We start from the raw sequence: 26,533 nt of genomic DNA on the forward strand, positions 1-26,533 counted from the left end.
TAGTCTATTAAAATCTTAAAGATTCTGTATTGCATAGCATTATTTCCCCCTAACCCCAAGGCATATGTATATAAATAAAACAATAGAATTTCCATATCTGACTCATGTGGTTCTGACTCATTTATAATGAGAACCTGAATATATTTTTAAAATATTTTTTTCTAAATGAGAACAAAATGCCTTCACAAAGATGATTCCTTTACTCTTCAGAGGGTACAAGAAAGTGACCATCAGGGGGTGATGTTCCTAAAACAAAACTGCCCCAAATGAGTAAAATAAGTTTGTATGCGTGATTTTTCTCTTCTTTTCACCATGCTCTCATGAGTTTTATCTTCAGTGTATTCATGTGAATCATCCTCATCTATGCCAATGTAAGGACAGAACTGGGGTCTCTACAACTTGGTGTAATGAGAAGTAAAGAAGAAAAAGGAAATGAAGAGATGTTATCTTGCACAAAGTCTGCACTAAGTTAAAAGCTCAACCAGGAAGGAAGTTACCAGCACTATGCTAGATGGGAGTGCTTCGGTAACATGTGCTTGCTTTTGAGAAAGTCAGCGCTCTTCAGATTAGTACTAGGAATAATGACCATGTTTGTTCTGTGCTTACCTGAGTTTTTCAAAATCCACGAAGGTGAGTGATCAGCTTTTCAAATGGCCTTTTATTTATGCTACAGTCTGGCTGCAAGTCGATACGTGCTTCCCTAAAAGCGGTGGTTAGGTTGTTGCACTCATATGGACTTCGCAAGGCAGATAGATGTTATTTTAATTTGTTGTTGTTGTTAGATTTTTAACTAACAGGGTTAATTAGCTATAATAATTTGAAAGGAGTTTGTCATTCATTTACATATACTGCAACAATTTGGATAACTATTTTCATGCAGCTATACTTTTACTGTCTTCATTCCAAAAAGTTACAGTACTTTTATAGCAGGTACTCATATCTTTAAGTTTCTGTACTTAAATGCCTATTAAACTTTGTATAGTTACTGTCTGGTATGAGATGCTGTCTGTGAAAGAGACATGCTTTCCAGGTACAAATTCATGCTGGGTGCAGAGTGGGTTGAGGGTAGCTCTGAAGAAAGTGACTTGGGCGTGTTGATTGATGAGAAGCTCACCGTAAGCTGGCAGTGTGCTCATGCAGCCCAGAAGGTAAATTGCATCCTAGACTGCATTAAGAGGTCAAGAGAGATGATTTTACTCTGCTCTTGTGAGATCCCACCTTGAAAACTGTATCCAGTTCTGGTGTCCCCATTGTAAGAAGGACATAGAAATGTTGAAGCAAGTCTGGAGGAGGGCCACAAAGATGATCCGAGGCCTGGAACACCTCTGCAATGAGGATAGGCTGAGGGAGCTGGGGTTGTTCAGCCTAGTGAAGACTCTGGGGGAAGTCTTCCAATACCTGAAGACATTCTACAGGAAGGCTGTAAAGGGACATTTCCTAAGGGGGTCTAGAAGTAGGACAAGGGTGGATGGTTTTAAGCTGAGGGAGAGTAGGTTTAGACTAGGTTTTAGGAAGATGTTTTTCAGTGTGAGGGTGGTGAGACTCTGGAATAGTTTGCCAAGGGAGATTTTGGATGCCTCTTCCCTGGAGGTGTTCAAGGGCAGGTTAAATGAGGCCTGGAGCAGCTAAGCTTAGTTGAGAGGTGTTCATGCCCATGGCAGGGGGATTGGAGTAGATAATATCTAAAGTCCTTTCCAACCCAAGCCATTCCATCATCCTATGTAGTGGTACCCTGACAAAATTAGAATGGGCGAGAGGTAACTGAATGAAGCAGATCTTATAAATGCCAAACAGCTCTTAGGGATCCCAAAGGCTGGTGCTGGATTTAGGACGAATACCAAATATGTGCCTGTAGGTTGTGCATTAAGTGCTTTCTTATCAATCCATAAATAATATCAAAGTAGCTTTGTCACATCCATTACTGAGTGAGCTTTTGAACAGGTAAGTGTTATAATAAAAATCATCCCTTTGACAAATGGTCTGTGTTCAGAGGCAGCATGAAATAAATTATTTATGAAGCATATTTTCCTTTTAGAAAATTATATATATTCAGATTGGGTTACTTAAATTTACTTGTCTATTTTCATTAGCCACAAAGAATAAGCATGGCAGTAACTAGAATATAATGTATAGATTTTTATGGTTTATAAACAAACAAACCTGGTAAGCTGTCCTAAGTTTCAAATATCATCAAACTGATGCGTCAGTTTAAGATGTTGGAATAATTAATGTTTGACCTCCATGCAGAAATAATCATAGAATCATTAGGATTGGAAGGGACCTCAAGGATCATCTAGTTCCAACCACCCTAATTATAATCAGATAATAATAATCAGATTATTTGCTAGCATAGACTATGCAAATAAAACATGTAGTTGGACTCAGTCTTAAAGGTCCCTTCCAACCAAAATTATTCTATGGCCATCACCATTGACCTTACAGTCAAAAATCAAAGAGTAGTTGCATTTTTCCATGATAACTTTCCTAGATTGCTCTTACTAGAGATGCTTTATGCTGCATATATCTACACATGATCTTACTTACAGTGTGATTAAAATGAGATTGTGAAGTGCATGAACAGAACACAGCCCAGAACTGTATTTGGAAAATTTGAATTGTTGTCATATTTTGGATGTTCTGAAAGCCTTATGACTGTAACAGCAATGGCTGAACTACATGACAGGGTTTATTTCAGATTTTGTGGCAAACCCAAACCATACAGAATTTGCTGTAGATGTTTCAAATTGCTGGTTACCCCATGAGGCTTCACCACACAGAGTTGTTGTTGGAAATTACAGAACCACAGAATCATTTTGGTTGGTAAAGGTCTTTGAGATAACATTGAGTCCAACCATTAACCCAAAATCTTTGAGATGTGAGACATCATCACTGTATCTTCCAGTGTGAGGGCTTTCCCCAGCTTCTCTGAGGCTATGATAGTGTTGTGGGTACTTCAAGTTTTTAATATAACCTCTGAAATGGCAGGCAGCAAATTATAGAGACAGAAGCAAGTGAAACTTGGATATTTTATCCCAGGGGAGCATTCAGCATTAATTTTCATTCATGAGAGAGGATAAAAATGGAAATTTCTCATTAAACAGAAATTTAGGGGAAAATCAGTTTGTGAAAAAACAAGCCTTTAAAAATTTATCAAAAGAATACAGTTCAGTGCTGCCAAAAGTGAATTATTTCCTTTATAGCAACCCCTTTGTTTTGTTACAAGTCATTGAATCTTTAAACACATTACTTTGGAGGAGGAGGTGGTTGTTGTTGTGGAGTCTCACAGAATGACAGAATCAACCAGGCTGGAAAAGACCTGAGAGATCATCGAGTCCAACCTATTACCTAATACCTAACACCTCATGACAACTAAACCATGGCTCCAAGTGCAACATCCAATCTTTTTTTTTAACACCTCCAGGGATGGTGACTCCACCACCTCCCTGGGCAGCACATTCCAACAGCTAACAACTCCCTCTGTGAAGAACTTCCTCCTCACCTCGAGCCTAAACTTCCCCTGGCACAGCTTGTTCTGTTGCTGGTTGCCTGGGAGAAGACACTAACCCCTACCTGCATACAATCTCCTTTCAGGTAGTTGTAGAGAGCAATAAAGTCTCCCCTGAGCCTCCTGGATTTTTTCTAATATCCATTATCTAGTATTATTATCTATCTAATTTCTATATATTATCTAATATTATTATCCATTATTATCTAATATCCAAGAGTAGTAGAACATCCTGAAACTAGCCATATTAAGCATCTAACAATCACTAAAAATCAATAATTCATGCTTGGAAATTATTTTAATATCCATTATTTCTCAATAACCCTGGTTTCACAGTCTGCCCATTTTCCCCTTACATCCCAGAGCACCTGGGCTCTGTTGGAGTCTCCTCCTACCTCAGGTGTGGCCACTTTTCCCTCCCCACCCACTCCCCTTTTTAATGCCCCCCAGAAATAGCAGCAGCCCCAAGCTGAGCCCATCTGGGCTGAGGGATCCTCCTCCTATCACTGGTGAGTGCCCATGGTGCACACTGGGTGGTGGTGACAACAAAGGCCGGGGGGCCTGGTGGCCCCCCGGTTGTTAGGAATAGGGTTGGTGACTATTCAAGTCAGCATCTTTAATGGCTTTTTTCTTTTTTTACTGTATATAGAAATCACAGAATCAACCAGGTTGGAAAAGACCTCAGAGATCAAGACCAACCTATCACCCAATACCTTACATCTCCTGACAACTAATCCATGGCTCCAAGTGCCACATCCAATCCCTTTTTGAGTCTGATGCTCTCAATCCCAGTCCTGTCCTCTGGGGCTAGCTACTTGAAGTGTATCTCCTTTAATCTATCAGTTGTGTATTCCCCAACTTGTGCTGTAGGCCTTTTAACTCTACAATATGAAGTGACAACTTGAATTTCCATAAGGAAGTGTTTTGGTTTGGTTTTTTTTAAAAGCATTTTTTTATACTGCTGAATTGATTCAAAGTAGAATATCTCAGTTCAAATGAAAATAAGTCAGGCCAATCCAAAATTAAATATTTATGACTTTCTTAACGGAAAGCAAGGGGTTTGTTGTTGGTTTTTATAAATGCAGATCTTCCCTGTGAATAATTTTTAGTTTTAATGGAATTGTACTTCCTATAGAAAAGCATTGTAAATAGAGGCTTAATAAAATAATCACCACAGAACATCCTAATGTTGAGCATGAGGGTAACAGAACTTTGACTATAAAGGTTTCATCTCAGTGATCCTCTTAACTCCTCAGGCTGTCTGCCTTCTGCTTTCTCAAAAAACCTTTTCCATATTTCTAGTAAGGTTCACATCTGGGAGGGTGCTTCCCAGTTTTGCAAGGAGCCAGCCTCTTGTGGGTGTGGAGCCCTGTCTGCCATGAAATCCACTGGGAAACTCTAGTGTTTTTGCAGCCTTGCTTACAGTATCCAACAAGGTATTCCCCTGCCTAGAAAGTCCACAGTCCTGTGAGCTGGAGGAAAGCTAGAAGCTAGCTTTATTTCTTCTAAATGGAAGCTAGGTCACCATTTGGTTGGCTTTCTCAGTAGAGATCTTCAAGAGGATGGTAAGCATCTTCCCTAACAGGACAGCATTCCAACTTCTTCCACTCAGGTAATGTGCCTTTTATAAATCTACAGCATGGCTCACAGGCAGCTCTGGAGTCTACTTAGCCATGTGTGAAGCCCAAAATGGACTTCATAGTGCCAAACACGGACTGCTGTCACAGCACAGCCAGTAGATTCCCAAGTCCACACACAAATTCCTTGGTGAAAGGGGTATAACAGGGAATTATCATTAGCTGACCTTGAAAGCTGTGGCAGCAGGTTTAGACAGCTGCCCAAATGCACTCATGCCTTGCCATGAGAGCAGAGTAAACATTCAATTGCTACTCCTGCCTCATCTTAACAAAGGTGTTCTGCACAAACTGCCTCCTTCAGCTGGAAGAGTTTGACCTCAGGAGCCTGCTCCATTCCAGGTTTCCTGACTCACAGGGAAAACACTTTGCCTTGCCTCAGGGAAACATCAAGCCCTGAATTTTGTCAGATGTTTTTCCTTTCTGGTACTAAAATGAATTATTTCTTTACCTGCATAGGATGTGTATTTTTACATTTCTATTTATTATGTTTTCTAAGGCGTTTGACTCTCTGATTCAGTGTTAGTAAAGTGAAGATAATTGACTTTGGTGTTGGATTTCAGATTGTATTTCTGTTCCCTGTCTGAGATCCTTCACTGAACTGTTTCTGGGGTCAGCTTGCTGCTCTGTGAGCACAGGTGGCCTGTTGAAGCAGTCACACTGCAGCTGAGCACTGGAGAAATTAAAGGCTCTGTTTCTTTTTATAAATAAGGATTTAGGAACATATTATTCCAATTACTCATAATGGGAGCTAGATGCAATGTTTCCTCTTCATAGAGATGCAAGGGTACTACTAGAATTGGAAGCTCAGCTACAACTGAGCTTTGACTCCAGGAAGTGGATATTTGCATTCACAAATACATATTTCATGTTGTGATCCTAGATGGTTTTTATTGTTGTGGTGGTTTGTTTTTGTTGGTTTGGGTTTTTTTTGTTTTTGTTTTCCTCATGTGGAAAAAATAGTTCAACATTAACTCACATAAAAGGCATGATTTGTACAATAAAGCCCTACTTGAATGTAGAAGACAGCTAAAATAACACTCATTAATAATTAATACTGTGTGGGTTTTGTTACATGCCAAAACTGCATTAATGTACTCCAGCTACAGCCATCAGATACTGACATTTGACACTGAATACCGAAACCAATGGTCATCATTAACATTTGTGTTTGAATATAAGAGAACATGAAGGGTGTGGTTAGAGGATTCAGCAGCATTTCTGAGCGTTTCACTGTGTGGTTTCAATGTCACTGGAGATGGATTTTTTGTTCCGATTATAGCTGGTTTGCAACATAATTGCACTGCAACTGCAGTTCCAGGGCTAAATTCCCCCTCCAAACACAAGTACTTTCATCTTCTTTTCAAGTGCAATCAAATCAGAGCAGCTTGGAAACAGATTCAAGTTAGTATTACAAGAGAATTTGTACAATTCAGCAATAAAATCTATCATCTAGCTTGAGAGAAGACTGAGCTTGCTTTCTCTTACTTTTTGCTGTGGGACAGCAATGTGCCCCTGTGGTCAAGAAGGCCAATGGCATCATGGGGCGCAGTAGTAGAATTGTCCAGCAGATCTAGGGAGGACTTTTCCCCCCACCTTTAGTCTCCCCTAGTGAGACCACATCTGGAATATTTGTCCAGTTTTGCACTCCCCAGGTCAAGAAAGACGGGGATCTACTGGAGAGGGTCCAAAAAAGATCTAGGAGGATGATTAAGGGACTTAAATATCTCTCCTATGAAGAAAGACTGAGAGACTTGGGGTGGTTTAGTCTGGAGAAGAGAAGGCTGAGATGGGATCTTATAAATGTCTATAAATATCTGAGGGGTGGGTGTCAGGAGGAAGGAGACAGGCTGTTTTCAGTGGTACCCAGTATAGGACAAGGAATAATGGACATAAACTTGAACACAGGAAGCTCTACCTCAAAGTGAGGAGAAACTTCTTTACTGTAAGGGTGATAGAGCACTGGAACAGGCTGCCCAGAGAGGCTGTGGCGTCGTCTTCTCTGGAGACTTTCAAAGCCAACCTGCACGTGTGCCTGTGTGACCTGCCCTAGGTGATTCTGTTTTGGCAAGTGGGGCTTAGACCCAATGAGCTCTGGAGGTCCCTTCCAAGCCCTAACATTTGTGATTTGATTTTTTTTTTTTATGATTCTATGATTCAATGTGCTGCCATAACCTTCAAGAAAGTGTTTCATCATAAGGTGATTAAAGGATCTGCCACATGATGCTTCTATGTATGATATAGTTGTCCATGTGTCCTGCATGATGTATTGCTATGAACACTCTTTGTTGTATTTTCACAGCTAACACTGTAATCGTGTCATGCCTGGATACCTGCTCATCAAATAACACCACTTTTCCACTTTGTACTTTCAACAATTCTTGCAAAAGACCACTGCAACAAGGAACAGAAAACCAGGCTGTTTTACTGAAGGCCATTGTAAATCATTCCAGTTTCCAAAACACTCCATGTATTTGCCAGTCCTCCAGAAGGGAACCACAGCCTCACACTAAACACATGGAGTGTGAATCCAGGAGAGATGTGGAAGTTGATGATCGAGGATCAGGGGCAGTAGCTAAAAGAGGTCAGTAGGGGAAGAGAAATACTTAATTTTTAGGTAGCTAATTACAACATAAAAGGCATAGTTTTATTTGGCAGTTAAAAGAACACGATAATATGCTGCAGGGACTTTGTGGTTTTTGCAAGTATATGAACAAAGGGGGTTTAGCTTGTCTTTGCATGGCTAGAAAATGCAGGTTCTGTGCCAGATTCTCAGTGGCACTAATTCCTGGATGTCAGTGAAATGTGTTGGTAGCAAAATGCTGATTTCTTTTCTTTGGGGGGGGTGGGATGGGTGTGTGTGAAGGGGGGAGTGTCATTATCTTTGGGGAGAGGTTTTATCAGTCTGGAAGGAGGGTGTTGTGAGAAGAGAGTGCCTTATTCAGCACCCACCTGGAATATTTCTGTTATAGATTTGACCTGTGCCATCTGGCTTTTATGAGTATGCTTATAGCTCCCCCTTCACTCTTTGAAATTTGCTACATTTTCTAAAATATTTAGTTTATTTTTAAGGACTTGCAGTTTCTGCTCAGGTTTCACACAGGATTTGCTTTTAAGTATCATTGTGGATCTCTAAATGTAGATTGCTGATACTACAAGAAGATGGGTTGTGAGGAAGACCTGAAGAGCCAGTTCAAAGATGGTAGCTGATCAGATGGCAGCCCCACAAGAAATAACTGTTCTTGTGCTTGTAGCCTCTGATATCCACAACTGTGTGCTATCAGGAATGGCCTTGTGTGTTTCATAGGAGGCAGCACAGAATAACACTCTGGCACACCAACACAGAAAAGAATTCAGCAACATCCACACCTCTTCAGAGCAGTAGCAGTGTTCCTTCTGAGCAGTACATACTTGCAAAGTATCTAGAACCATCTGGGCAAGATCATGCCTCTGAGTCTTGCTTTTTAAAACACTGTCAGCAACAGAGGCAACAGGCCAAGCCCTGAATCTAAGAAGTACAGTTCTTTTTGAACTCTTCCATTTATTTTTTTTAATAACTAAATACCTGCCTTAACAAGTATAGAAAATAACAGAACAAAAAAATCTATGTCATTGTCTCTGTTCCATTACACCTATGCAACTCTAACACTTTAGACAATGTCTTGCTTACCTCTGCTCACATTGTGCGAGTCTCCCAGCTTGTGTGGTTTGACGTGAACAAGGATATTCTGTAATTCTGGGGTTAGGTAAGAGTTGAACTGAATGATCCTAAAGGTCTTTTCCAAACAAAATGATTCTGTGATAGCAGATAGACTAGATGTGCAGTTCAAGTCTCTATCATTATGTGGCTTTTACTTGGTTTTAATGTCTTTTTCCTAGCCTGTTTTTATCTGTTACCTTTAATAGAATAGAATAAACCAGATTGGAAGAGACCTTCAAGATCATCGTGTCCAACCTATCATCCAACACCACCTAATCAACTAAACCATGCAACCAAGCACCCCATACAGTCTCTTCCTGAACACCTCCAATGATGGTGACTCCACTACCTCCCCAGGCAGCCCATTTCAATGAGCAATCACTCTCTCTGTGTAGATCTTCCTCCTAACCTCCAGCCTAAACCTCCCCTGGTGCAGCTTGAGACTGTGTCCTCTTATTCTGGTGCTGGTTGCCTGGGAGAAGAGACCAATCCCCGCCTGTCTACAATAACACATTACCTTGGATAACACATGACAAAACAACAACAAAATTAAAAGCTTTGCAAGCAATTTAAAAAAAAAAAAAGGCAATATATTTTGTAGAGATAATCAATACTCTTCAGATCTATTCAGAATAACTTTACACAGTGTCCCTTTCTCCATTTTATCATAGTCAATCATGTAGAAGCCTACTGTGCTTTTGCAAATGAGACACAGAACTTATTTTATTGATCTTTCTGATAGCTGTCTCTTTGCCTGCCATGTGCTCTGTAAGACTTTCGTTCTCATTTTTTTATTTCCCAAAGCAAAAAACTCACTTGAAGTGGAAACAGAAGATGTTATTTATTTTTATAACTACTTAAATTTCACTACGGTTTCCGAGACAGAAGGAGTAGAACATAATACTCACTACCTGCTGGAAATCCACATCAACCCTTCTCTAGTTGGAGGCAGAAATGCAGCTGAAGAATACCTAAATCATTCCTGTCTAGTGGCAATGATGGGAGACCAAAACAACTGTACAAGTATTTCACTGCAACTGAAGTCTCACGTGGAATGTAAGTAAGAGTCAGAGTGGAGATCAAACCAGAAACAATATCTGTCTTATAAAAAGTCTCCCATAGGTAGTTCCCTGCTTTCAGCAGAAAAAAAGATGTCAGGCCAGTGGCAAGAGCTCCCTATTGATATGTGGCTGGAGGAAGAGAGCATTGCACTGTCCTCCTCTTAATTTGAATTTTGGAGTTCAGCTGCATGAGAAAGGAATCATTGGTGGCATGAGGCTGCTGTTGTCTGTGTGGCAAGGCACCTCCAGAATGGGATGGAAGTTGGATCTCCCCTACTTTGCCTTTTGCAGGTGAATTACTATCCAGATATGTCTTAATTCTTACATTTTTGAGACTACATCCACTAACTTTTGTAAGGTTTTGCATATTGAATGATATGATTTTCGCCTCAGCATAAGGAAGAAACTTCTTTATAGTAAGGGGGATGGAGGGCTGGAACAGGCTGCCCAGAGAGGTTGTGGAGTCTCCTTTCCTGGAGACTTTCAGGAGTTGTCTGGGTGCACTCCTGTGTGGCCTGCTCTAGGTGATCCTGCTTTGGCAGGGGAGTTGGACTTGATCTCCAGAGGACCCTCCCCAACCGCCCATGATCCTGTGATTCTAAGAGAATGAAATATTGATCATCCCTTAGTAGAAGAGTCTTTAGTAGGCAACTGACAGTTTTAATAGTGATTTTTTTATGGCAGGTTTGGCTGTGGCTTTATTCTCCCCTAGAAGGAACCACAGCAAAGTCTCGGTACAGGTTTCTGCTCAGTAATGACAGACTCACAAATGGCCTATATGACAAAACCTGAAACTGCTTTTTTCCCTCTTTGCTCCCTACTAATGGCATAGCTCTGTTATCTGGCAGGTAAACAAAAAACTTGTGTTAACTTCAGTGGCAGAATGGCCAGGAGACAGCTTTGACTTTGCTCAACATTGTACTGCAATATTCTACTACACAGCCTCATTACCGTACACTTAGAAGAGAAATCTTCAGCTGAACTAGGCTTAGTTTTCCCAGAGGGCAACCTGTCAGCTTTTTTAATTCCTCTTTGTACTGCAGGAGTTTTTCTGGCTGGTTGCCTGACCACAGTCAGGGCTTCCAGCCTGTCTATACGCAACACTTTGCCATCTGGGAATTGCTGAATTATTACAGTCATTTACTTTCGGATGGCAAATGCATTTTATGCTGTACCTTTGCTGGAAAAGAATGTGTTTTGCAGGTGGCTAAACCTATGCTAAATAAGTCCAGGTAAAATCCTGGAGAAGAGAGGGCAGCTTAGGGGTTTGTTTTTAAAAACAAGCGTAACTATGAGAGGTGTAACTATGGGAGAAGTACGGTTTGTAACTTGCTTCCGTCAAAACTATGAGCTAACCATACCTTGCTAAGGGTGATTTGCCTGGGAAGTAGTTGTCTCAAATTAGCAATAAAATTTAACAATGCATCTTTCTTCTGTTTACTTCAAAACAAAGCTAAGGAGGTGCCCAGGGCTCTTACTAAGCGAGGGTGATGTGCAAGCCACTGCAAGTCCCTACAGGATTTGGTGGACTACTGTTTCAAAGGAGCCCAAATGACTGTATTAAGGTATTTTTAGTTCTGAGTTAGGACAGATGAGCTGTGGTTACCTCAAAGAGCCATGGGCTTATTGGCAGCTACCTCATGACTTCTTAATGGAGCAGTTACACAAGGGAAGTTATGTAGGTCTAATTATACTATTCTAAGTGGAAAAAAAGGAAAAAAGTGGTTTGGCAGTAGCTGGTAATTTGATTTTATATGAGTCATAGTAACAGAGTTGTTTTTTTTAAGATAGTTATTTGACAATGCTAAGGTATGCATTAACATACAGCTGTCAAAGAAGGCAGGACAGCTCCCCACATCCTCTCTCTGTGATATATAGTCCTGGCTACTAAACTAATTCCCTGCAGAATGTGGGTGCATTTCTACAGTAGCTGTTTGTCCCAAAGAGCTACCTAACTCCTACAGCCAGTCCCACAGTGGTTCTCCCCTGAGGCAGCTTTAGTTAAAAGAACTCTGTAGAGGGGTCTCCTTGGTGGCATTTCCTCTTTTTTTTTTTTTTTAAAGAAAACTTCTGTTTGTAGCATCTTACCTCCTGCTGTATATGAAGTTGGACCAGGAGGTTGTAAATGCCAGTACAAGCTGGAGTTGGGCTAATTCTTTCTGTGCTCCATTCAGACAAAGAGGGGATGTATATTACTCTTATTCCACCTTAGATATAAATTTTGATCTTTGAAGAATTTTCTTCCTGGTTGAGATGTATATAACACTTTATAAGAATAGGAAAAGTTTTCATTCTCTTATCTACCTATAACTATTTCAGACATGATTTCAGATACAGCTGAAAATACAGCTAAATTGTAGAGAGGAAACTTAAATTCAAACAAAACAAAAAAAAAAAGGTTGAAAGAAAAAGGCATAATATTCTCTTTCACTTTCAGTTTTTATCTGTGGGGAGAGGCATTCCCCAAAAACCTACCAAGATTGAATGTTCTGTTTTCCTCTGCCAGTGATTTCCTGCTTCATTTGATCTCTTCTGCATTTCATGGACAGATCCAATGTGTATGGCAAAGATCATCTGGCTCACTATGATTCCAGTAGTTGTTGTGTTTACCATTTCAATTGTCATCTACAAAATAGTCCAAGAAAATGAACCAAACTGTAAGTAGCAAAAAGTTAATCTTCATGAGTTCCATTTTCTGTACAATGTAAAGTGTGTTAATTTACAATAAAAACAGTTGTTGACTACTAGTTGATACAGTAAAAGCTTCTTCTTGACGGACTTAAATACTCAGATGATTTACACTACCACCTCTCACCTCTGAATTGTGGATGCAAATCCAAGCTTGCTGATGGTGAATGAAATGTGGGAGTTTTGACAAATGCTTGGTGGCCTATGATCCTTAGTGATATGAACTTCTGGGAATCAGACTGATTCCAGTAGATGAAACAATTGCAGTTGAACCTTGTTGAAGATCTAAAGCTGAAATACCAATGACTAGCATAAGCAGACTGAAATACCCTTTCCTTCCTGAAGATGATTCATCTAGGGTCATGGTCAAGAAAAATGACAGGCTAGATATGAGGAGATATGCATTCAGCTGTCTGTCTTAAAAACTGATTCTCTAAATTCAGTGGTGGCATAATCCCATACAGGTCAACCAAGCAGACCCAGAGCTGAATGAAGCCTGTTATTTCAGCAAAGGAAATGCTGCTGTGGTTTCTGAATCAGCACTATCGAGTATTCCAAGTGATTAAAACTTTGCTATGAAAGACATTGCCCTTAGTTCAGAGACTGAAGCAAATATTTTGTACAGAAATATTTCTTCACCAGCCAAGACAAGCTCTTCTTGTGCAGTTCCCTTGGGATACAGACTGAAACTGGGTTTACAGTATTTCTTCTAGCAATATACAGTGATGAAAGCAAGAGTAAAAGTGTAGGAGTATCCTGAGCTGAGAATTTTGAGCACTCAAGATCAAATCCCCTGCACAAAAACAATGCAGAAAATGAGCTACCTATCAGCTGCTTGGTTTTTATCCCAGGTCAGAGGCAGGTGGAACAGGGAGCAGACATCCTTTCATCAGTGTGAAAAGAGTGTTACTTAAGCTGCTACATGAGAGAAAAGCTCTTAGATGCTTTTCACAGCGATTTCCGGAGACTTTCTGCCTGTGTCAACCCTGAGCGGGCAGAATGCCTCTGGGCAGCCAACATTTAGTTGCTATTACCAGAGAGGTGTCCATTCCTCTCCTAGCCTAGAGCTGCTGAATGGAAATCTTGTTCACAGGGGTAGTAAAAGAATGATAAGCCTTATTCTTTCCCTGACCATCCTTACTGTATCCACAGGCAGCTTTGCAACCAAAGAGTGGCAGAAGTCTAGCTTTCATCAGAACTAAACAGAAGGAAGAAGAGTGCCCCCACACAAAATGTTTCTGGGATATTTTTGCATAATGTAAATATTTTATGCATATATTTTTAATGAATAAGCAAAGTAGTTGCTCCAAATAGCAAATCTGTGCTCCCTCACCAGATGATTAAGGAAAGTTCTTTACTAGATTGGTTTGGTTCAAATACATGATCTTTTACACATTGGAAGAGCCAGATTCTGAGACCTATTTTATAGGTTCATAGAATCATTTTGGTTGGAAGAGAGCTTTAAGGTTATTGAGTGCAATAATTATCTAACTACCAAGTCTGGTGCTAAACCATGAATGTATACTATACACCTAAAAATCCCACAAAGTGTAAATTAGGTCTGTTAAGTGCTCCAAATGAAAGGATTTTTATTTGCAATTTGAAAGCTACCTATAAAAGCAATGACTAATATTTTTTATGCCTTGAGTCATAAACATCCCACTTTTAATGCAGTACTATTAGTGATTATTAATTATTTACTGCCTTTATTCTTAAGCATCAGTTTTGTATTAAATGCAGATTTTTCAGAATTGTCATGGATACAAGCAGGGAAGGGGGAAAAAATGCCCTTTTGAGGCTTCTGATTACTGATTTGCTTCTAGAATACCTTTCCTGTTCATAGAGGAGTAGTGATTTGTTTAATTTATAATACATACCATTATAAACAACACCAGTATGCTCTGGATAAAAAGACAGGCACATAAAAATTGGATTTAAGGGTTGTGTTCCTTGTGTGCTTATATTACCATGCCACCTTTAGTTGCAAGTCCTTATGTAGCTTTCTTTCAGTGGTGCCCAAAGAACACAGCAAAATGTTATCATATGCTTACAAGAGCTGCTAAGGATTTTTCCGGATATAGTTCTGTTAGTAGTTTTTCCTCTTTAATTTCTGAGCCCAAATGAAAGCTGTTAAGAAATATGGAATTATTAATTTCCTCTTGAGGCGTTGCAATACATTCTGCTAGGCAGACAAAGGAGATGAAGGGGGAATTAGTCCTTTTGCTTATCCTGTCCACTCTTGTCTTACCATCACTCCCAGAGCTTCCTTTGGCATTAATTGTTGTAGTGCATGGTCAGGACTTCAGCACATTAGGGTTAGGGCTGTTTATAAAAACAATCATGACCTAAATAATCCTAATTAATTAATTTTTTAAAGATGGAGTTTTCTAGGGAGAAGAGTCAGTTCTGTTCTGTAGAACTGGAACAAGCCTGATATCAGAAGCAGTCTGAGCTCTGAACTGTGACCTGGTCTAGTGGGAGGTGTCCCTGCCCATGGCAGGGGGCTTGGAACTAAATGATCTTTGAGGTCCCTTCCAACCTAAACCATTCTTTGAATCTATGAACTGATGTCCTTGTAGGACAGGACTAACAATAGCAGCTGCATTATCATCTGCAACAACTCTACCAAGAGCTCAGTATTAAGAGAGCATGAGAAGAACGGAAAGTCTGAGGAGGTGATGAACTAGGTGCTGAGGAACACCTGGAGGTGTTCCACCTCTGTATTTCTGTCTCTGAGCAATATAGAGCTTGCTCTTAACTGTGCTCCTAAAGCTGAACACCTCACACTTGCAAAGAATCTGACAGCTTCCTAGGATACCACTGTACTCCATCCTTGCTATTCCACTGTCAGCAGTCTGAGTCTGAACCTGTACTGGAACCTTCCAAACTTTGTTCAAGGTACAATCTATAGAAAGGAGAAGGAATAACTGGAAAGAGGCTAAGCTGAGAGAAATTTCCAGAGAATTCAGGAAAATATAAAATATCTGGCCCTTGGTTTTCTTCATCACCTCATTTCAAAGCCTTCATTTTTTAATGGAAAGTGTTCAACAGTTTAAGAAGTCTATCAGCTTTCTTTCTAATCAGTGCTGTATGTAATTCGATAGCTAAGGATAACATTTTTTGTTTCAAACAGATTGTAAACACAGAACATCAGCATCACTTTCTAGTACCATAAGAAAAGAGAGTTTCAGACACACAAGAAGAACTGTATCTGCTAGTAAAATTCATCATTTCCCTGGTAAGTAATATAAAACCCTACAAATTTAACAAATTTTGAGGCATGAGGAGGTCAAGAAAGGCCTTTCAAGGCCATTTTTTCAGAGTTTACCTTTGATCCTACACAAATTTGATCTGGATTATGTTATGAAAACACTTTTATATCACAAAGAACTAAAGAAGAATTCTGACAATAAAACTATAAGAAGGCTTAAGTATATCACGTGGGAATGCTTTTCCCAGTCTTCCAAATGTGTTGCATTGATGACTTTGAGGGTTTTACCTCCTTATGAGTTGTGGTCATGTTGTATGCCACATTTGAGACTGGCAGCTGAGTGCTTTCCATGTGTATGACAAGTATACAGCCAGGTACACACGTGTATGCATGCTCTGTGTGTATGTGACCCTTGATAAAATCTGCTGCCAAAGGATGGAATGGATGGGAGGATTCAGAGGATGGCTCTGCTGACACCTTGTAGCCTCTGCATAGGGAAAAAGTCCCACAAAGCTCAGTTTTCCAGTTTCAGGTAGGAATTAAAACCTGATATTCTGAAAGCGTGGTATGTCTAGCACAGACAAATTAAATGGCATGGCTGAATTCAAAGTCTTGGTTCCAGAAATGATGCCTTGATAACAAATCTTTGTGTGAGAGGAAATTAGCAACTGTAGCTGTTACTGATATTGCTTGCAGAGTCCTATGCTTTAAAATTCCATGGGTACTGGTTTGATGATGGGAGCTCTAGCTTTAAACATATGAACATGTAGGGGTTTAAATTTGGCTAGGCTTGGGTACTTCACTGTTTGTACCCCCTACTCTTCAGCAGGAGTATTGAGTCTTCTCTCACTCTTCCAGATTTCTCTCTACAACTCAGTAACTCATGGCATTTGGTAAGCATGCACCTGAGCACAGAAAAGGCCTCTTGTGCACCAGTGCTCTACAGAGAGAATACAGGGGCTTGAAAAAGCTGCCCTAAAATTCCCTGCATCCCATAGGTTTTATCCTTCCCTCTGAAAAATAATAACAAACAAACAAAGCCCCAGAGTGGTAAGAAGGCTTCACATTTTTCTCTGGAAATGCTGCATCCCGGAAACATGTAAGTCCTTGTTAAATGTGGAATACCATGGTAGGCTTTGCTTTTCCCAGCATTATTCATCTGAGCTGCAGAGGGAAAGCCAGGTATCCAGCTCTGTCAGGAACTGAGAAAGATCAGAATCAAACAGGTGATGCTTCACTTGGCCAAGATTAAATAAAACTCTCCTTTCTTGGCTTTGCATCTCTTTGCTGCTGTAGAAGATGCATCTTGCCTGCTCTCTTTGCTAAAAAGTATATTGCAGCAGTGAGTCTGAACCCACCAGGCTGCCAGCCCTGACACTGCTGAGCCAGCATTTGCTTCTGTTTCCAATCTGTCAACTAAGCTGAAGCTGCAGCAACACTTCAGGGGGTGGCAGAATTTTGCCTATTTCCTCTAATAGTGTAGGAGAAAAATTATTGTTTTAATAGGATTGCACAGAAAACAATAGAGGAATCCAAAGGAGCAAGAGGAAATTGGTCTTGTGGTTTCTTATGTGCAAATTACAGCTGCCAAGCCCACTTACATCAAATGCTGTGACTGCCACAAAGTCTCACAACTAAAGGCCAGAAACCCTGAGGTTTTATTCTCTAAATTCTGGTTGTCACCATGGTGCTGCAGTGTCCTGGTTTCAGAATGATTACCACCAATCAGAATTAACTTTGCATTACTGTGAGCCAGAGAAATGAGTCAAGGGAAGCCTGTATTTGTGTTCTAAAATGTAATGAACCAAACTGTGACTCCATGAGTCAACAAAGTATCACCAGAAATGAGAGCAGTAAACTGGCTGAGCTAGTAACACAAGGCATTATGTTTGACACAGAGGCACAGAATCATTTCGGTTGGAAAAGACTTTTAAGGTCATTGGGTCCAACTATTATCTAACTGTGCCAAGTCTGGTGCTAAACCATGTCCCTCAGCACCACATCTCTGTGGCTTTTAAACACCTCCAGGGATGGGGATTCAACCATCTCTCTGGGGAGCCTGTTCCAGTCGTGAAGAACCCTTTCAGTCAAGTCCTTCTGGTATCTACTGAACTACTGGCTGCTCACCTCTGCCTGGTCTTCACATAGCTCTCAATTGTTTCCAGAGGTGCCAATTCAGTCTTTAACACTCTGCAGATGTATTTGCTTTTTAATAACATGGATAAAAACTATTTTAACTTTCAACAGATAAAACCAGTGAGCAAGAGATTGCACTTTCTGCCCAGATCACAAATGTGCTGCCCATGATTCCTGAACAAGAGCATTGTCATGTGGGTGCAACAACTGTCCATGGTAAGCACAGCTCTTACAACTCTAGTTATTCTGTTTTGCCTCATATATTTGGAATTAATAGTATGCAGTACCTGCTCAAAATAAATTACTGCTTCTTCTAGCTGAGTATACGAGATGGAAAACTGGGGAATGTGTTCTGTGGGAGCTAGGTGGCAGGGAAACAGAATCAATTTTCCTTTTGCTGCTGAGCCATCTATAAACTAATGTGTTGGCCTTTTAAACTCTGTGTCCCTGAAGGTCCCAGTGCAAGCTCTGACATTATTTTTCTGGTGTTGAATGTTGTGTCCTGAACTGCAGTGTTATGCTGACATTTGTTTCTGACAAGAAAGAAGCTATTTGTAAATGCGCTCTCAAGAAATTCATGTTTGAAATAAATAGCTTGTTGATCAAATTCCCCAAACAAAAGAAATGTATCTCTCTGTTGTTGTTACACCAGTCAGAAGAAATGACAAGAAGTTGGTTTCAGCTTGGAACTAAAACTCTCTCACTTCTAACATTCTCCAGACCTGGTACTCCAGTAGCTGTTTCAGGAAGCGTAGATCACAGAATCACAGAAATAATATTCAGGTTGGAAAAGACCCTCATGATCACCAAGTCTAACCAATAACCCTACTCTACAAACTTCACAGAATTGTAGAATCATAGAATTGTTAGGATTGGAAGGGACCTCTAGGATCATCTAGTTCCAACTCTCCTGCTGTGGGAAGGGACACCTCACACTAGATCAGGCTGCTCACAGCCACATCCAGCCTGGCCTTAAAAACTTCCAGGGATGAGGCTTCTACCACCTCCCTGGGCAACCTGTTCCAGTGTCTCACCACCCTCATGGGGAAGAATTTCTTCCTAGCATCCAATCTGAATCTATCCCTGAAACCATATGGCCAGTCTAAATACACCCAGTCATAGTTTGAGACCATTCCCTCTTGTTCTATCACTAATTACCTGTGAGAAGAGACCAGTGCCAGCCTGGTAAGGAAACAAGTCTAAAAAGAAATGGGCAGCAAGAGATACCTCTTTGTGGCAGTAATATCTAGAGCAGAACAGATGCTACTTGAATAAGTCATGTAAATGAACAGATCAGTTGCATAGACAAGGCTACAGCACTCACACAGATTAGATTACTGGTGGTGAATTTTTTGGATTAAAAGCTGAAGGACCTTCTTTACTTCTGTTTTAATTGGATGGAGTTTAATGGAAAATCAATACCATTGAATAAAAGAATCATTTTGGTTGGAAAAGACCTTTAAGTCGAGTCCAACCGTTCTCTAACTCTACCAAGTCTGGTGCTAACTCATGTCCCTCAGCACTGCATCTCTGAGGCTTTGAAACATCTCCAGGGATGGGAATTCAGCCACCTCCCTGGGCAACCTGCTCCAGTGTTTGAGAACCCTTTCAGTCAAGAAGTTTCTTCTAGTATCCAACCTAAACCTCACCTGGTACAATTTGAGGCCATTTCCTCTCCTCCTACCACTTGTTACTAGGGAGACCAACACCCATCAGGTTCCAACCTCCATTCAAGGAGTTGTAGAGACCAAGGTCTCTCCTGAACGTTGTTTTCTCCAGACTACACAACCCCAGTTCCTTCTGCTGTCCCTCACCAGACCTGTTCTCCAGACCCTTCACCAGCTTCACTGCCCTTCTCTGGACCTGTAGCTAGATTTCCATTTGATTACTCAGGCTGTGGAAGCAGACTGTGGTCTACTTTGCTCATGAGTGCTAGGGTTGTCTCCAGAAAGTCTGTGGAACGCTGCTAAAGATTAGTTTGCTCAACAAAGAGGAGATGGCTGCATTTGAAATACTGCACATGAACAGCTGAGTACAGAGACTGAAAAACACCAAGATGATGAAATTCCTAGAACTGACACAGACAGATATAGACTACATCAGCTTGAGAAACCCTCTTTTTTCCCCCAATAATGAAGCTGGGTGGAGCTCTGAAGTGTGTACTTGGAGCTTCTTGATCAAAAACCATCATCTTTGTATCACAGTCCCAGCTGCTCCCCTGAAGTATGTGCACTTCAGACCACAGACACAAGAGCCTCAAAGAAAGGAAGGCTCTAGCCTGAACTAGAAGCCTGAGAAACCTCCACTGGTGAGAGACCTCCATCTGCCCTTCTCTGCTGCAAATCTGCCTTCAGTCAGTTGGTAAGAGCTTTGCCTCAATGCTGCCCTGGACCAAGCAGGCAAGGTAGAGATAGGCAAACTACTTTCGAGTTGTTTTTCCTCATTTCCAGCTAGCTAAAGCTGCACTCAGAGAAAGAATTAACCACAGCACAGAGTGTTTATTTGATTTCTGTGTGAGGAGGCTGCAGAGTAGGTGTGGTAGGTGTAACAGCAGATGTGAGGAGGAGGAAAAGCGAGGAGCACTCATCACCATCATTATTGCTACTGAGCTGGAGAGCCTGCTGATTGCCTCAGCAATGGTCCTTAACCTAAAAAGCAGAAAGGCTCAATAACATTGCTTTCCTTTTTTGCAGTCTAAAAACATGTGGACACAAAACCTCCCATGTAGGGTGGCTGGGACAAGAGCATAAGTAACTAAGTGTATGAGAGGCTGATTCCTATCCAGCTGCATTCAGAGTATCATAGAATCATATACCTTTTTGGGTTGGAATGGACTTTTAAAGGTTATCTAGACCAACATTCATGCAGTAAACAGGGACATCTCTGAATAGATCATCACCGCTGTTGTTTTCTGAGGATACTCTCCCCTAACAACATAGAAATTTAATTGTGCAGATTCCAGTTTACTATCAGCAAAAACTGATGCAAATCCACCTGGGGTATTATCTAGGCTTTGGCTCAGGCTCCTGCTGCCTTCCTAAGAGGTCTTCAAATGCCTTCATGGCAGAACTTAGTAGCACAAACAGAAAAGGCAGCAAAAATATTCTTTGCCTGCTTTTCCTTATGTGATTGTGGCTTTACAAACATGTTTTCCTATTTAAAAGAATCCCTCTCATCTGACTTGGAGCAAGACACCCACACAAACAACAGGAGATACCAATTATGCAGAGGAAACAGTGAAACTCAGTTCAAAACATTCTATCAAAGGCAGATTCCAAGTGTGCTGAGGAGGGAGAGGAAGATGGCAGTGAAGCTGTTTCTATAACTTATGCATGCATTTGTAAAGAACAGCAGGTGTGATTCCAAATTGCTGGGATCCTTCCCATTATCCTTTTGACACTTTTTCTGCAAAGCATCATTTTAGAGCTCAGAAGTGATTGTGCTGTGGTTAAAGTCATGGTAACACTGGCTGTGATGCTGCTGAAGGCAGGAGCTCCTACTAGTACTGGCAAACTGGGGGTTGCCAGTTGGCCATTTTTGGAAGACATTTGTTATACTTTCATCAATTCCTGTAGATAACTGTGAAATAAAGATTTATGCCCACATGCAGCTTTAAGCTGTCACTCAATTTCATATTTATTTTTTCAGTATCGTGAAAGAGAATTCCTTTTCTCATCCTGCTTCCATAACAGATTCAACTCTAAATCATACATCAAAATGAAAACCCCTGTCAGTATGAAAGGGCTCACGAAATCATATTGCTGAGCACATTCCAGGGTACTTGGCACAGGAAAATGAATGCCAGGATGTGTTCCTCTCCAAAGCAGAGGGGTTTGAAGGGAAGCACTCCTGCTTGCTCGCAGAACTGGATTGTAATGGGCACCATGCAGGCTCTTTAAACCCACTGTTCCATCAGCCCCCATCAATTTTTGATGCATTGTATCCTGCCCACACTTGTCATTTTCTAGCTCACTGCAGCAGCTGCTGCCTCCACTATGATTTCACAGCCAAAGAACACTTCTTGTCCCAGTTCTTGTGATGTGAAGGGAAAAGGAGACAGAGGTTTTACTGGGCCTGCAGCTACATGAGATACCAGAGTGGGTGACAAGCTGCATTTGCTTTTTCACTCTATGTGAGAGTAAGAAGTACAGAAATCCTGAGATTACCCCCCCCACCCCCAAGCCTGGCACTGTGTAGTTCCCTGAAAACTCTGATGAGCTTGGTTGGGATCTGGGTATTTTCATATCTCAAGGTTTTTCATCATATGCTGCTCTGGGAGCTGCAGCCCAAATTTCAAAAGTCTCAGCGATGATTACGGAGGAATAGAGTTAGGTAATACTCGGATTCAGTGAACTTAAAAGGTCTTTTCCAACCAAAATGACTCTGTACTTTTCACTTGAGAATGTGGAAAAAGCTGCTCTTTGTTATTTCCTGATTTGTCCTACTATGTATGAGTACAGGAAATGCAGTTGGGCACAGGTTTGCACATTCTTCCTTCCAGCTGGTGGTTTGGCTATTTTTATTTTTTTCCCATTAGGATAAATGAGCTTGTTTTGGCTCAGCTGCAGTAAGACCTTGTTAATGCTCCAGATTTACTTCTGAACACTCTGCTGCAGGTGAAGTAGCTCATGAAGAGATGCCCAGGAGTGCACACAGAACAAGTGACTCTGGAGGGCAGGCAGATATCACACAAAGCTCTTTTCCCACATTTAGCTGCCAAGAGGGACATAGGGAGTGAAATCTGCTGTTACTTGAAGGGAAGAGATCCATCACCACCTACCTTTAAAAGACAGTTCCAGACTGAGCTCTGTATAGATGGAGACACTCTGCAGAAAGCCAGTTTGAGACACTTGAGGGGCATCCTTTCTGGAACACTTCAGCCAGGTGGACGTGGTGAATGCTCCTAGGGTGGCTTTTGGCTCTGCCAACTCTTACATTTGCCAAGTTTCCCTGGAAGTGAATATGGCTGAGTGCTTCTCACTCAGGTTCCTGTATCATACTCTCATGGGGCAGGTACCTAACCCATCGTTCTGCTGGCAGGTTATCAGCCTTAGGTCCTTTGTTCCAATCTGATATGTGTCATCCAGTTGTCTGCCTCTTAGTTACAACTTTGTTTTCTTTTGTAATAAAGAGGAGAATTCATTGCTGTGAAAGCCAAAAGAATGACATTTAAGATAAATTAGGAAAGGCCTAATGACCATCCTGTTCTTTTCTGATACTGTTTCCTTTAGTTTCAGATGTCACCACGTGAAACATCATTACTATTGAATGAAAGAAGACACTTCACACACCAGAGGAGAAAAACATCTCCATTTCCAGCTCTTCTCTGTCTTTTCATGAGAGTGCCAACTACCCATTTTAGCTGAGAAGCTCCAGTTTATCCATCACCAAAACTATTTAGTATTAAGGAAATAGGATGGACAAACATGTTTTGCTGTATAAACAACTCCAGTAGGGGAGTATAATTTTCACATCTATTTTTGGTTCATTCAGGATTTAGACTCCATCATATAGTTGTGAGATAATCCTTACAGTAATTCCATTTTCTGTCAGAGAAGAAATTTATTTTACATGCTCCACAGGATACGAAAATCTGTCCAAAGGTAGAAATTATCCTCTACTGTCATGAAATGAGCACTTTTCAGCCTGTTTAATGCTCTAGATGACTAAGATGCTTAAAAGATACAATTTCTGGCTGTTGAATAAGGTGGCCAAAGCATCCAGGAAGGGAAAACTCTGCAGTAAAGCAGGAGGACTTTCATAAATCCTGCAACATCTTAGGGGATCAAGAAAAAAGAAAGTGTTGAAAATAGTAATTTGGCTTCAAACCACAAAATCGTTATTATTGGGTTTTAATAACTCATTAAGACAGCAAATGGGGTTTGTACTTTTTGATAAATTGCATTTCTCTCTTTTGTACCAGCTTAGGTCATTAGTATTCAGACTCATTATCTCCTGGAACTTTTCCTTGCCTTCCATTTATTACAGCTCCTCTGAGTGTGCTGGAGCTGTTTGTGCCGAGCAGGGCCCCAGCTCATTCGGCACTATCGCCTTATTTGTGGGCACAATTTACCCATCAATTATCAGGCAGAGACAGAAATTGCAGAGCCAGGACTTCAGACTCCCATGTGCTAAATCCATCAGGGTGAACAGACTGCAAACTGCCCATTGCAAAGATGATATGCAGCAATTTGGCATCATGTTAATACTTCATAGCCCCCATACTATACCTTCCCTTCATACAGCTTTCCCCTCCTGAAACCTTCTGGAATTGCTTCTCCAGTCATTATACTACAGCAAGCAAGTTCAGGTTTAATGGGAATAGTTGTGAACATTAGGTTCTGAATGACTTGAGGCCATATGGAACTTTTTATATTTAGTTGGGTAAGTCTGAAACATTTGCTTCCATTGTTTATTACCATCTCATAGAAAATCAGAGAAAAACACTGACTTTCTGATTTGGGGGCTTCTGAGGCTTTATTGCTTCTCTGTGGTAATAACATAATGATGGATTTTTAAATACAGTTTGTAAAATAAATCTCTCATAATTTGTTCCTAGTTGGTTTATAACTTCTTCCTTTGGAACAGCAACCTGCAGACACAGAAACAGGTCTATCCCAAGTCACTGCAGAACTGGTAGGGTTGTTCTACTCAGCATTTGAATGCTGGCACTGTCCAACACTTCCCTTCACTGATTCACAGATCTTATTGACAGGGACATCCCTGCTCCTTCTGACCCTGATTTAATTTCCTTTCTCCTATAATTTCATTCTGTTCTTGCTGCCTATAACATCCCTCTTTTCTTTTCCTTGAATGGCTAAACTGTAACTCACTGGTTTATTTGTCATCCCACAGCTCTTGAAGCACTTGGTTTTACTACCCTAGAAGCTTCCATCTTCCAAGTTACCTTTAAAACCAAGCACATATAAACCCAAAAGGTTCTTATAAGCTTTTAATCTCTGTTGAGTAGAGCTTACCTTGTATTGCAAGTATGATCCAAGCTATAGGGAACAGTGGGAGAATGGGGAGACATGGAGAAGAACGGTAAGAAGAAAATGTGATCCTAAGATAATTTGGGTTGAAAGGGACCTCAGGCAGTCTCTAGTTCAACCTCCTTACACTGGAGGAGGAAGGAGGGGACTAAAATACCACCAGTTTAATGTCCTGAGATCCTCTTGGTTTCTCTCCTCCCATGTCCTCTTAACCCCTTGTCTTCAACTCTGGCATTTCCAAAACAACATACAAGGAGGGAAAGGATGTCCTCATGCAACCCCTTGAGGAGAGAAGAGCCACAGAAACCAGTGGCAGGAAGGAGACATGAAGGTGGAGGAGAGCAGGGTGAACGAAACTGGTGGGGGAGGCGGAACTGATGGTGGACAGAATGTGCAAAGTAGGCATGGGCAGAACTGATAAGGAAACTGTAGGAAAACCACAGACCACCTTAAATATCAGCATCAGCTAAGCTGCTGATACAGTGTCTAAGATAAGCAAGGGCAGGAAGAGCAGGACTGCATTTTTCCAAGTCTCATAAATGGGTTGAGAGGCTTCTGAAATTATTTAAAGATTGTTTGAATTACCCCATGTTCTGGTTTTCATTTAGGTAATCCTGTCTTGACTCCAGAACTGGCACCTTGTGCCAAAACCTGTAGTGCAGAAGAGAAATAGCCTTCCTCTTTACAGAAGCATCAAATTCAGTTCACTAAGAACTATGATTAGTCCTTGTGGCAGGATTTTTAGACTCCTTTTCCACATTGTTGTGGTACTGCATAAGTAATATTCTTTCTTCCTCAGGTAAATGTTTGAAAGGCAAAATGAATACTTAGTGCTCTGCTCTGAGTCTATCACATCACCTCCTTGTGAGACTGTAAAGGGAAGCTGTGAGGGGGGGATCAAAGTCAGGGGACTAATAAGAAGATGTGTGCTCAGGGACTTGTGTGGTGCAGGCAGTAAGGGGGGAATGAGCACTGCAGATCCAGGGCGATCACATTAGCTGTCTTCTTTCCTTTGAGCTCTTCCTCTTTGAATGTTTCTTATCTTTGCGTTTCTTCCTTCAAGTTCATGCAGATTTTTGCTTTACTTCAAAAGTGCTGTTATCCCAGTTCTCCTGGAACTAATCAGATGTCACCTCTTGTTTATTCTGAACAATGCTGAAAAAAAATCTTTTAGAGAGCCTTTTCTGTAATTCAACCTTGCAAAGTCTTCTTATTGCCAGACGGCACATCCTTTCTTTCCCTTTGAAAATCATTGTCCCTCTCCCATGTTTTTAATACAGTTCAATTTTTGACATTTTATTCTCAGTTTTTCAATTCTAAACCTGCCCACCACTGTCACTATTATGAATGCTGAAGTAGGACTCAGAGCATGGAAAATGTACAGGTCACACACTAAAAGCAGCTTCAGCAACAAAGGTTGGCCTGAGACAAAAGAAAAACCCACCAAAACTCCAGAGGGCTTTCCAGTCAGACTGTAAGAATTTCAAAGTAGGTCAGACTGGCTGATGGTGTCACCTTAAGCCTTGCTCTGAGATGGTTTTAATAAGAACTCAAGAAAGTCCTTTTCCACTCTTTACATTCTTTTGAGACTAATAGAAAGGACAGG

General features: G+C 40.9%; 1 protein-coding gene across 1 annotated transcript; it reads left to right on the top strand.

Moving 5' to 3' along the window:
• Positions 1-530: 530 nt before the first annotated feature.
• TMEM156 (transmembrane protein 156) lies at positions 531-25,600 on the top strand. The gene is made up of 7 exons (XM_054173814.1): positions 531-630; positions 7,442-7,723; positions 9,635-9,895; positions 12,450-12,557; positions 15,722-15,826; positions 18,047-18,151; positions 25,536-25,600. Exons 1-7 carry the CDS (start codon positions 531-533, stop codon positions 25,598-25,600), a joined length of 1,026 nt encoding a protein of 341 aa, XP_054029789.1.
• Positions 25,601-26,533: the final 933 nt, after the last annotated feature.

Source organism: Dryobates pubescens, chromosome 1, assembly GCF_014839835.1.
Source record: "Dryobates pubescens isolate bDryPub1 chromosome 1, bDryPub1.pri, whole genome shotgun sequence".
Taxonomy (NCBI): domain Eukaryota; kingdom Metazoa; phylum Chordata; class Aves; order Piciformes; family Picidae; genus Dryobates; species Dryobates pubescens.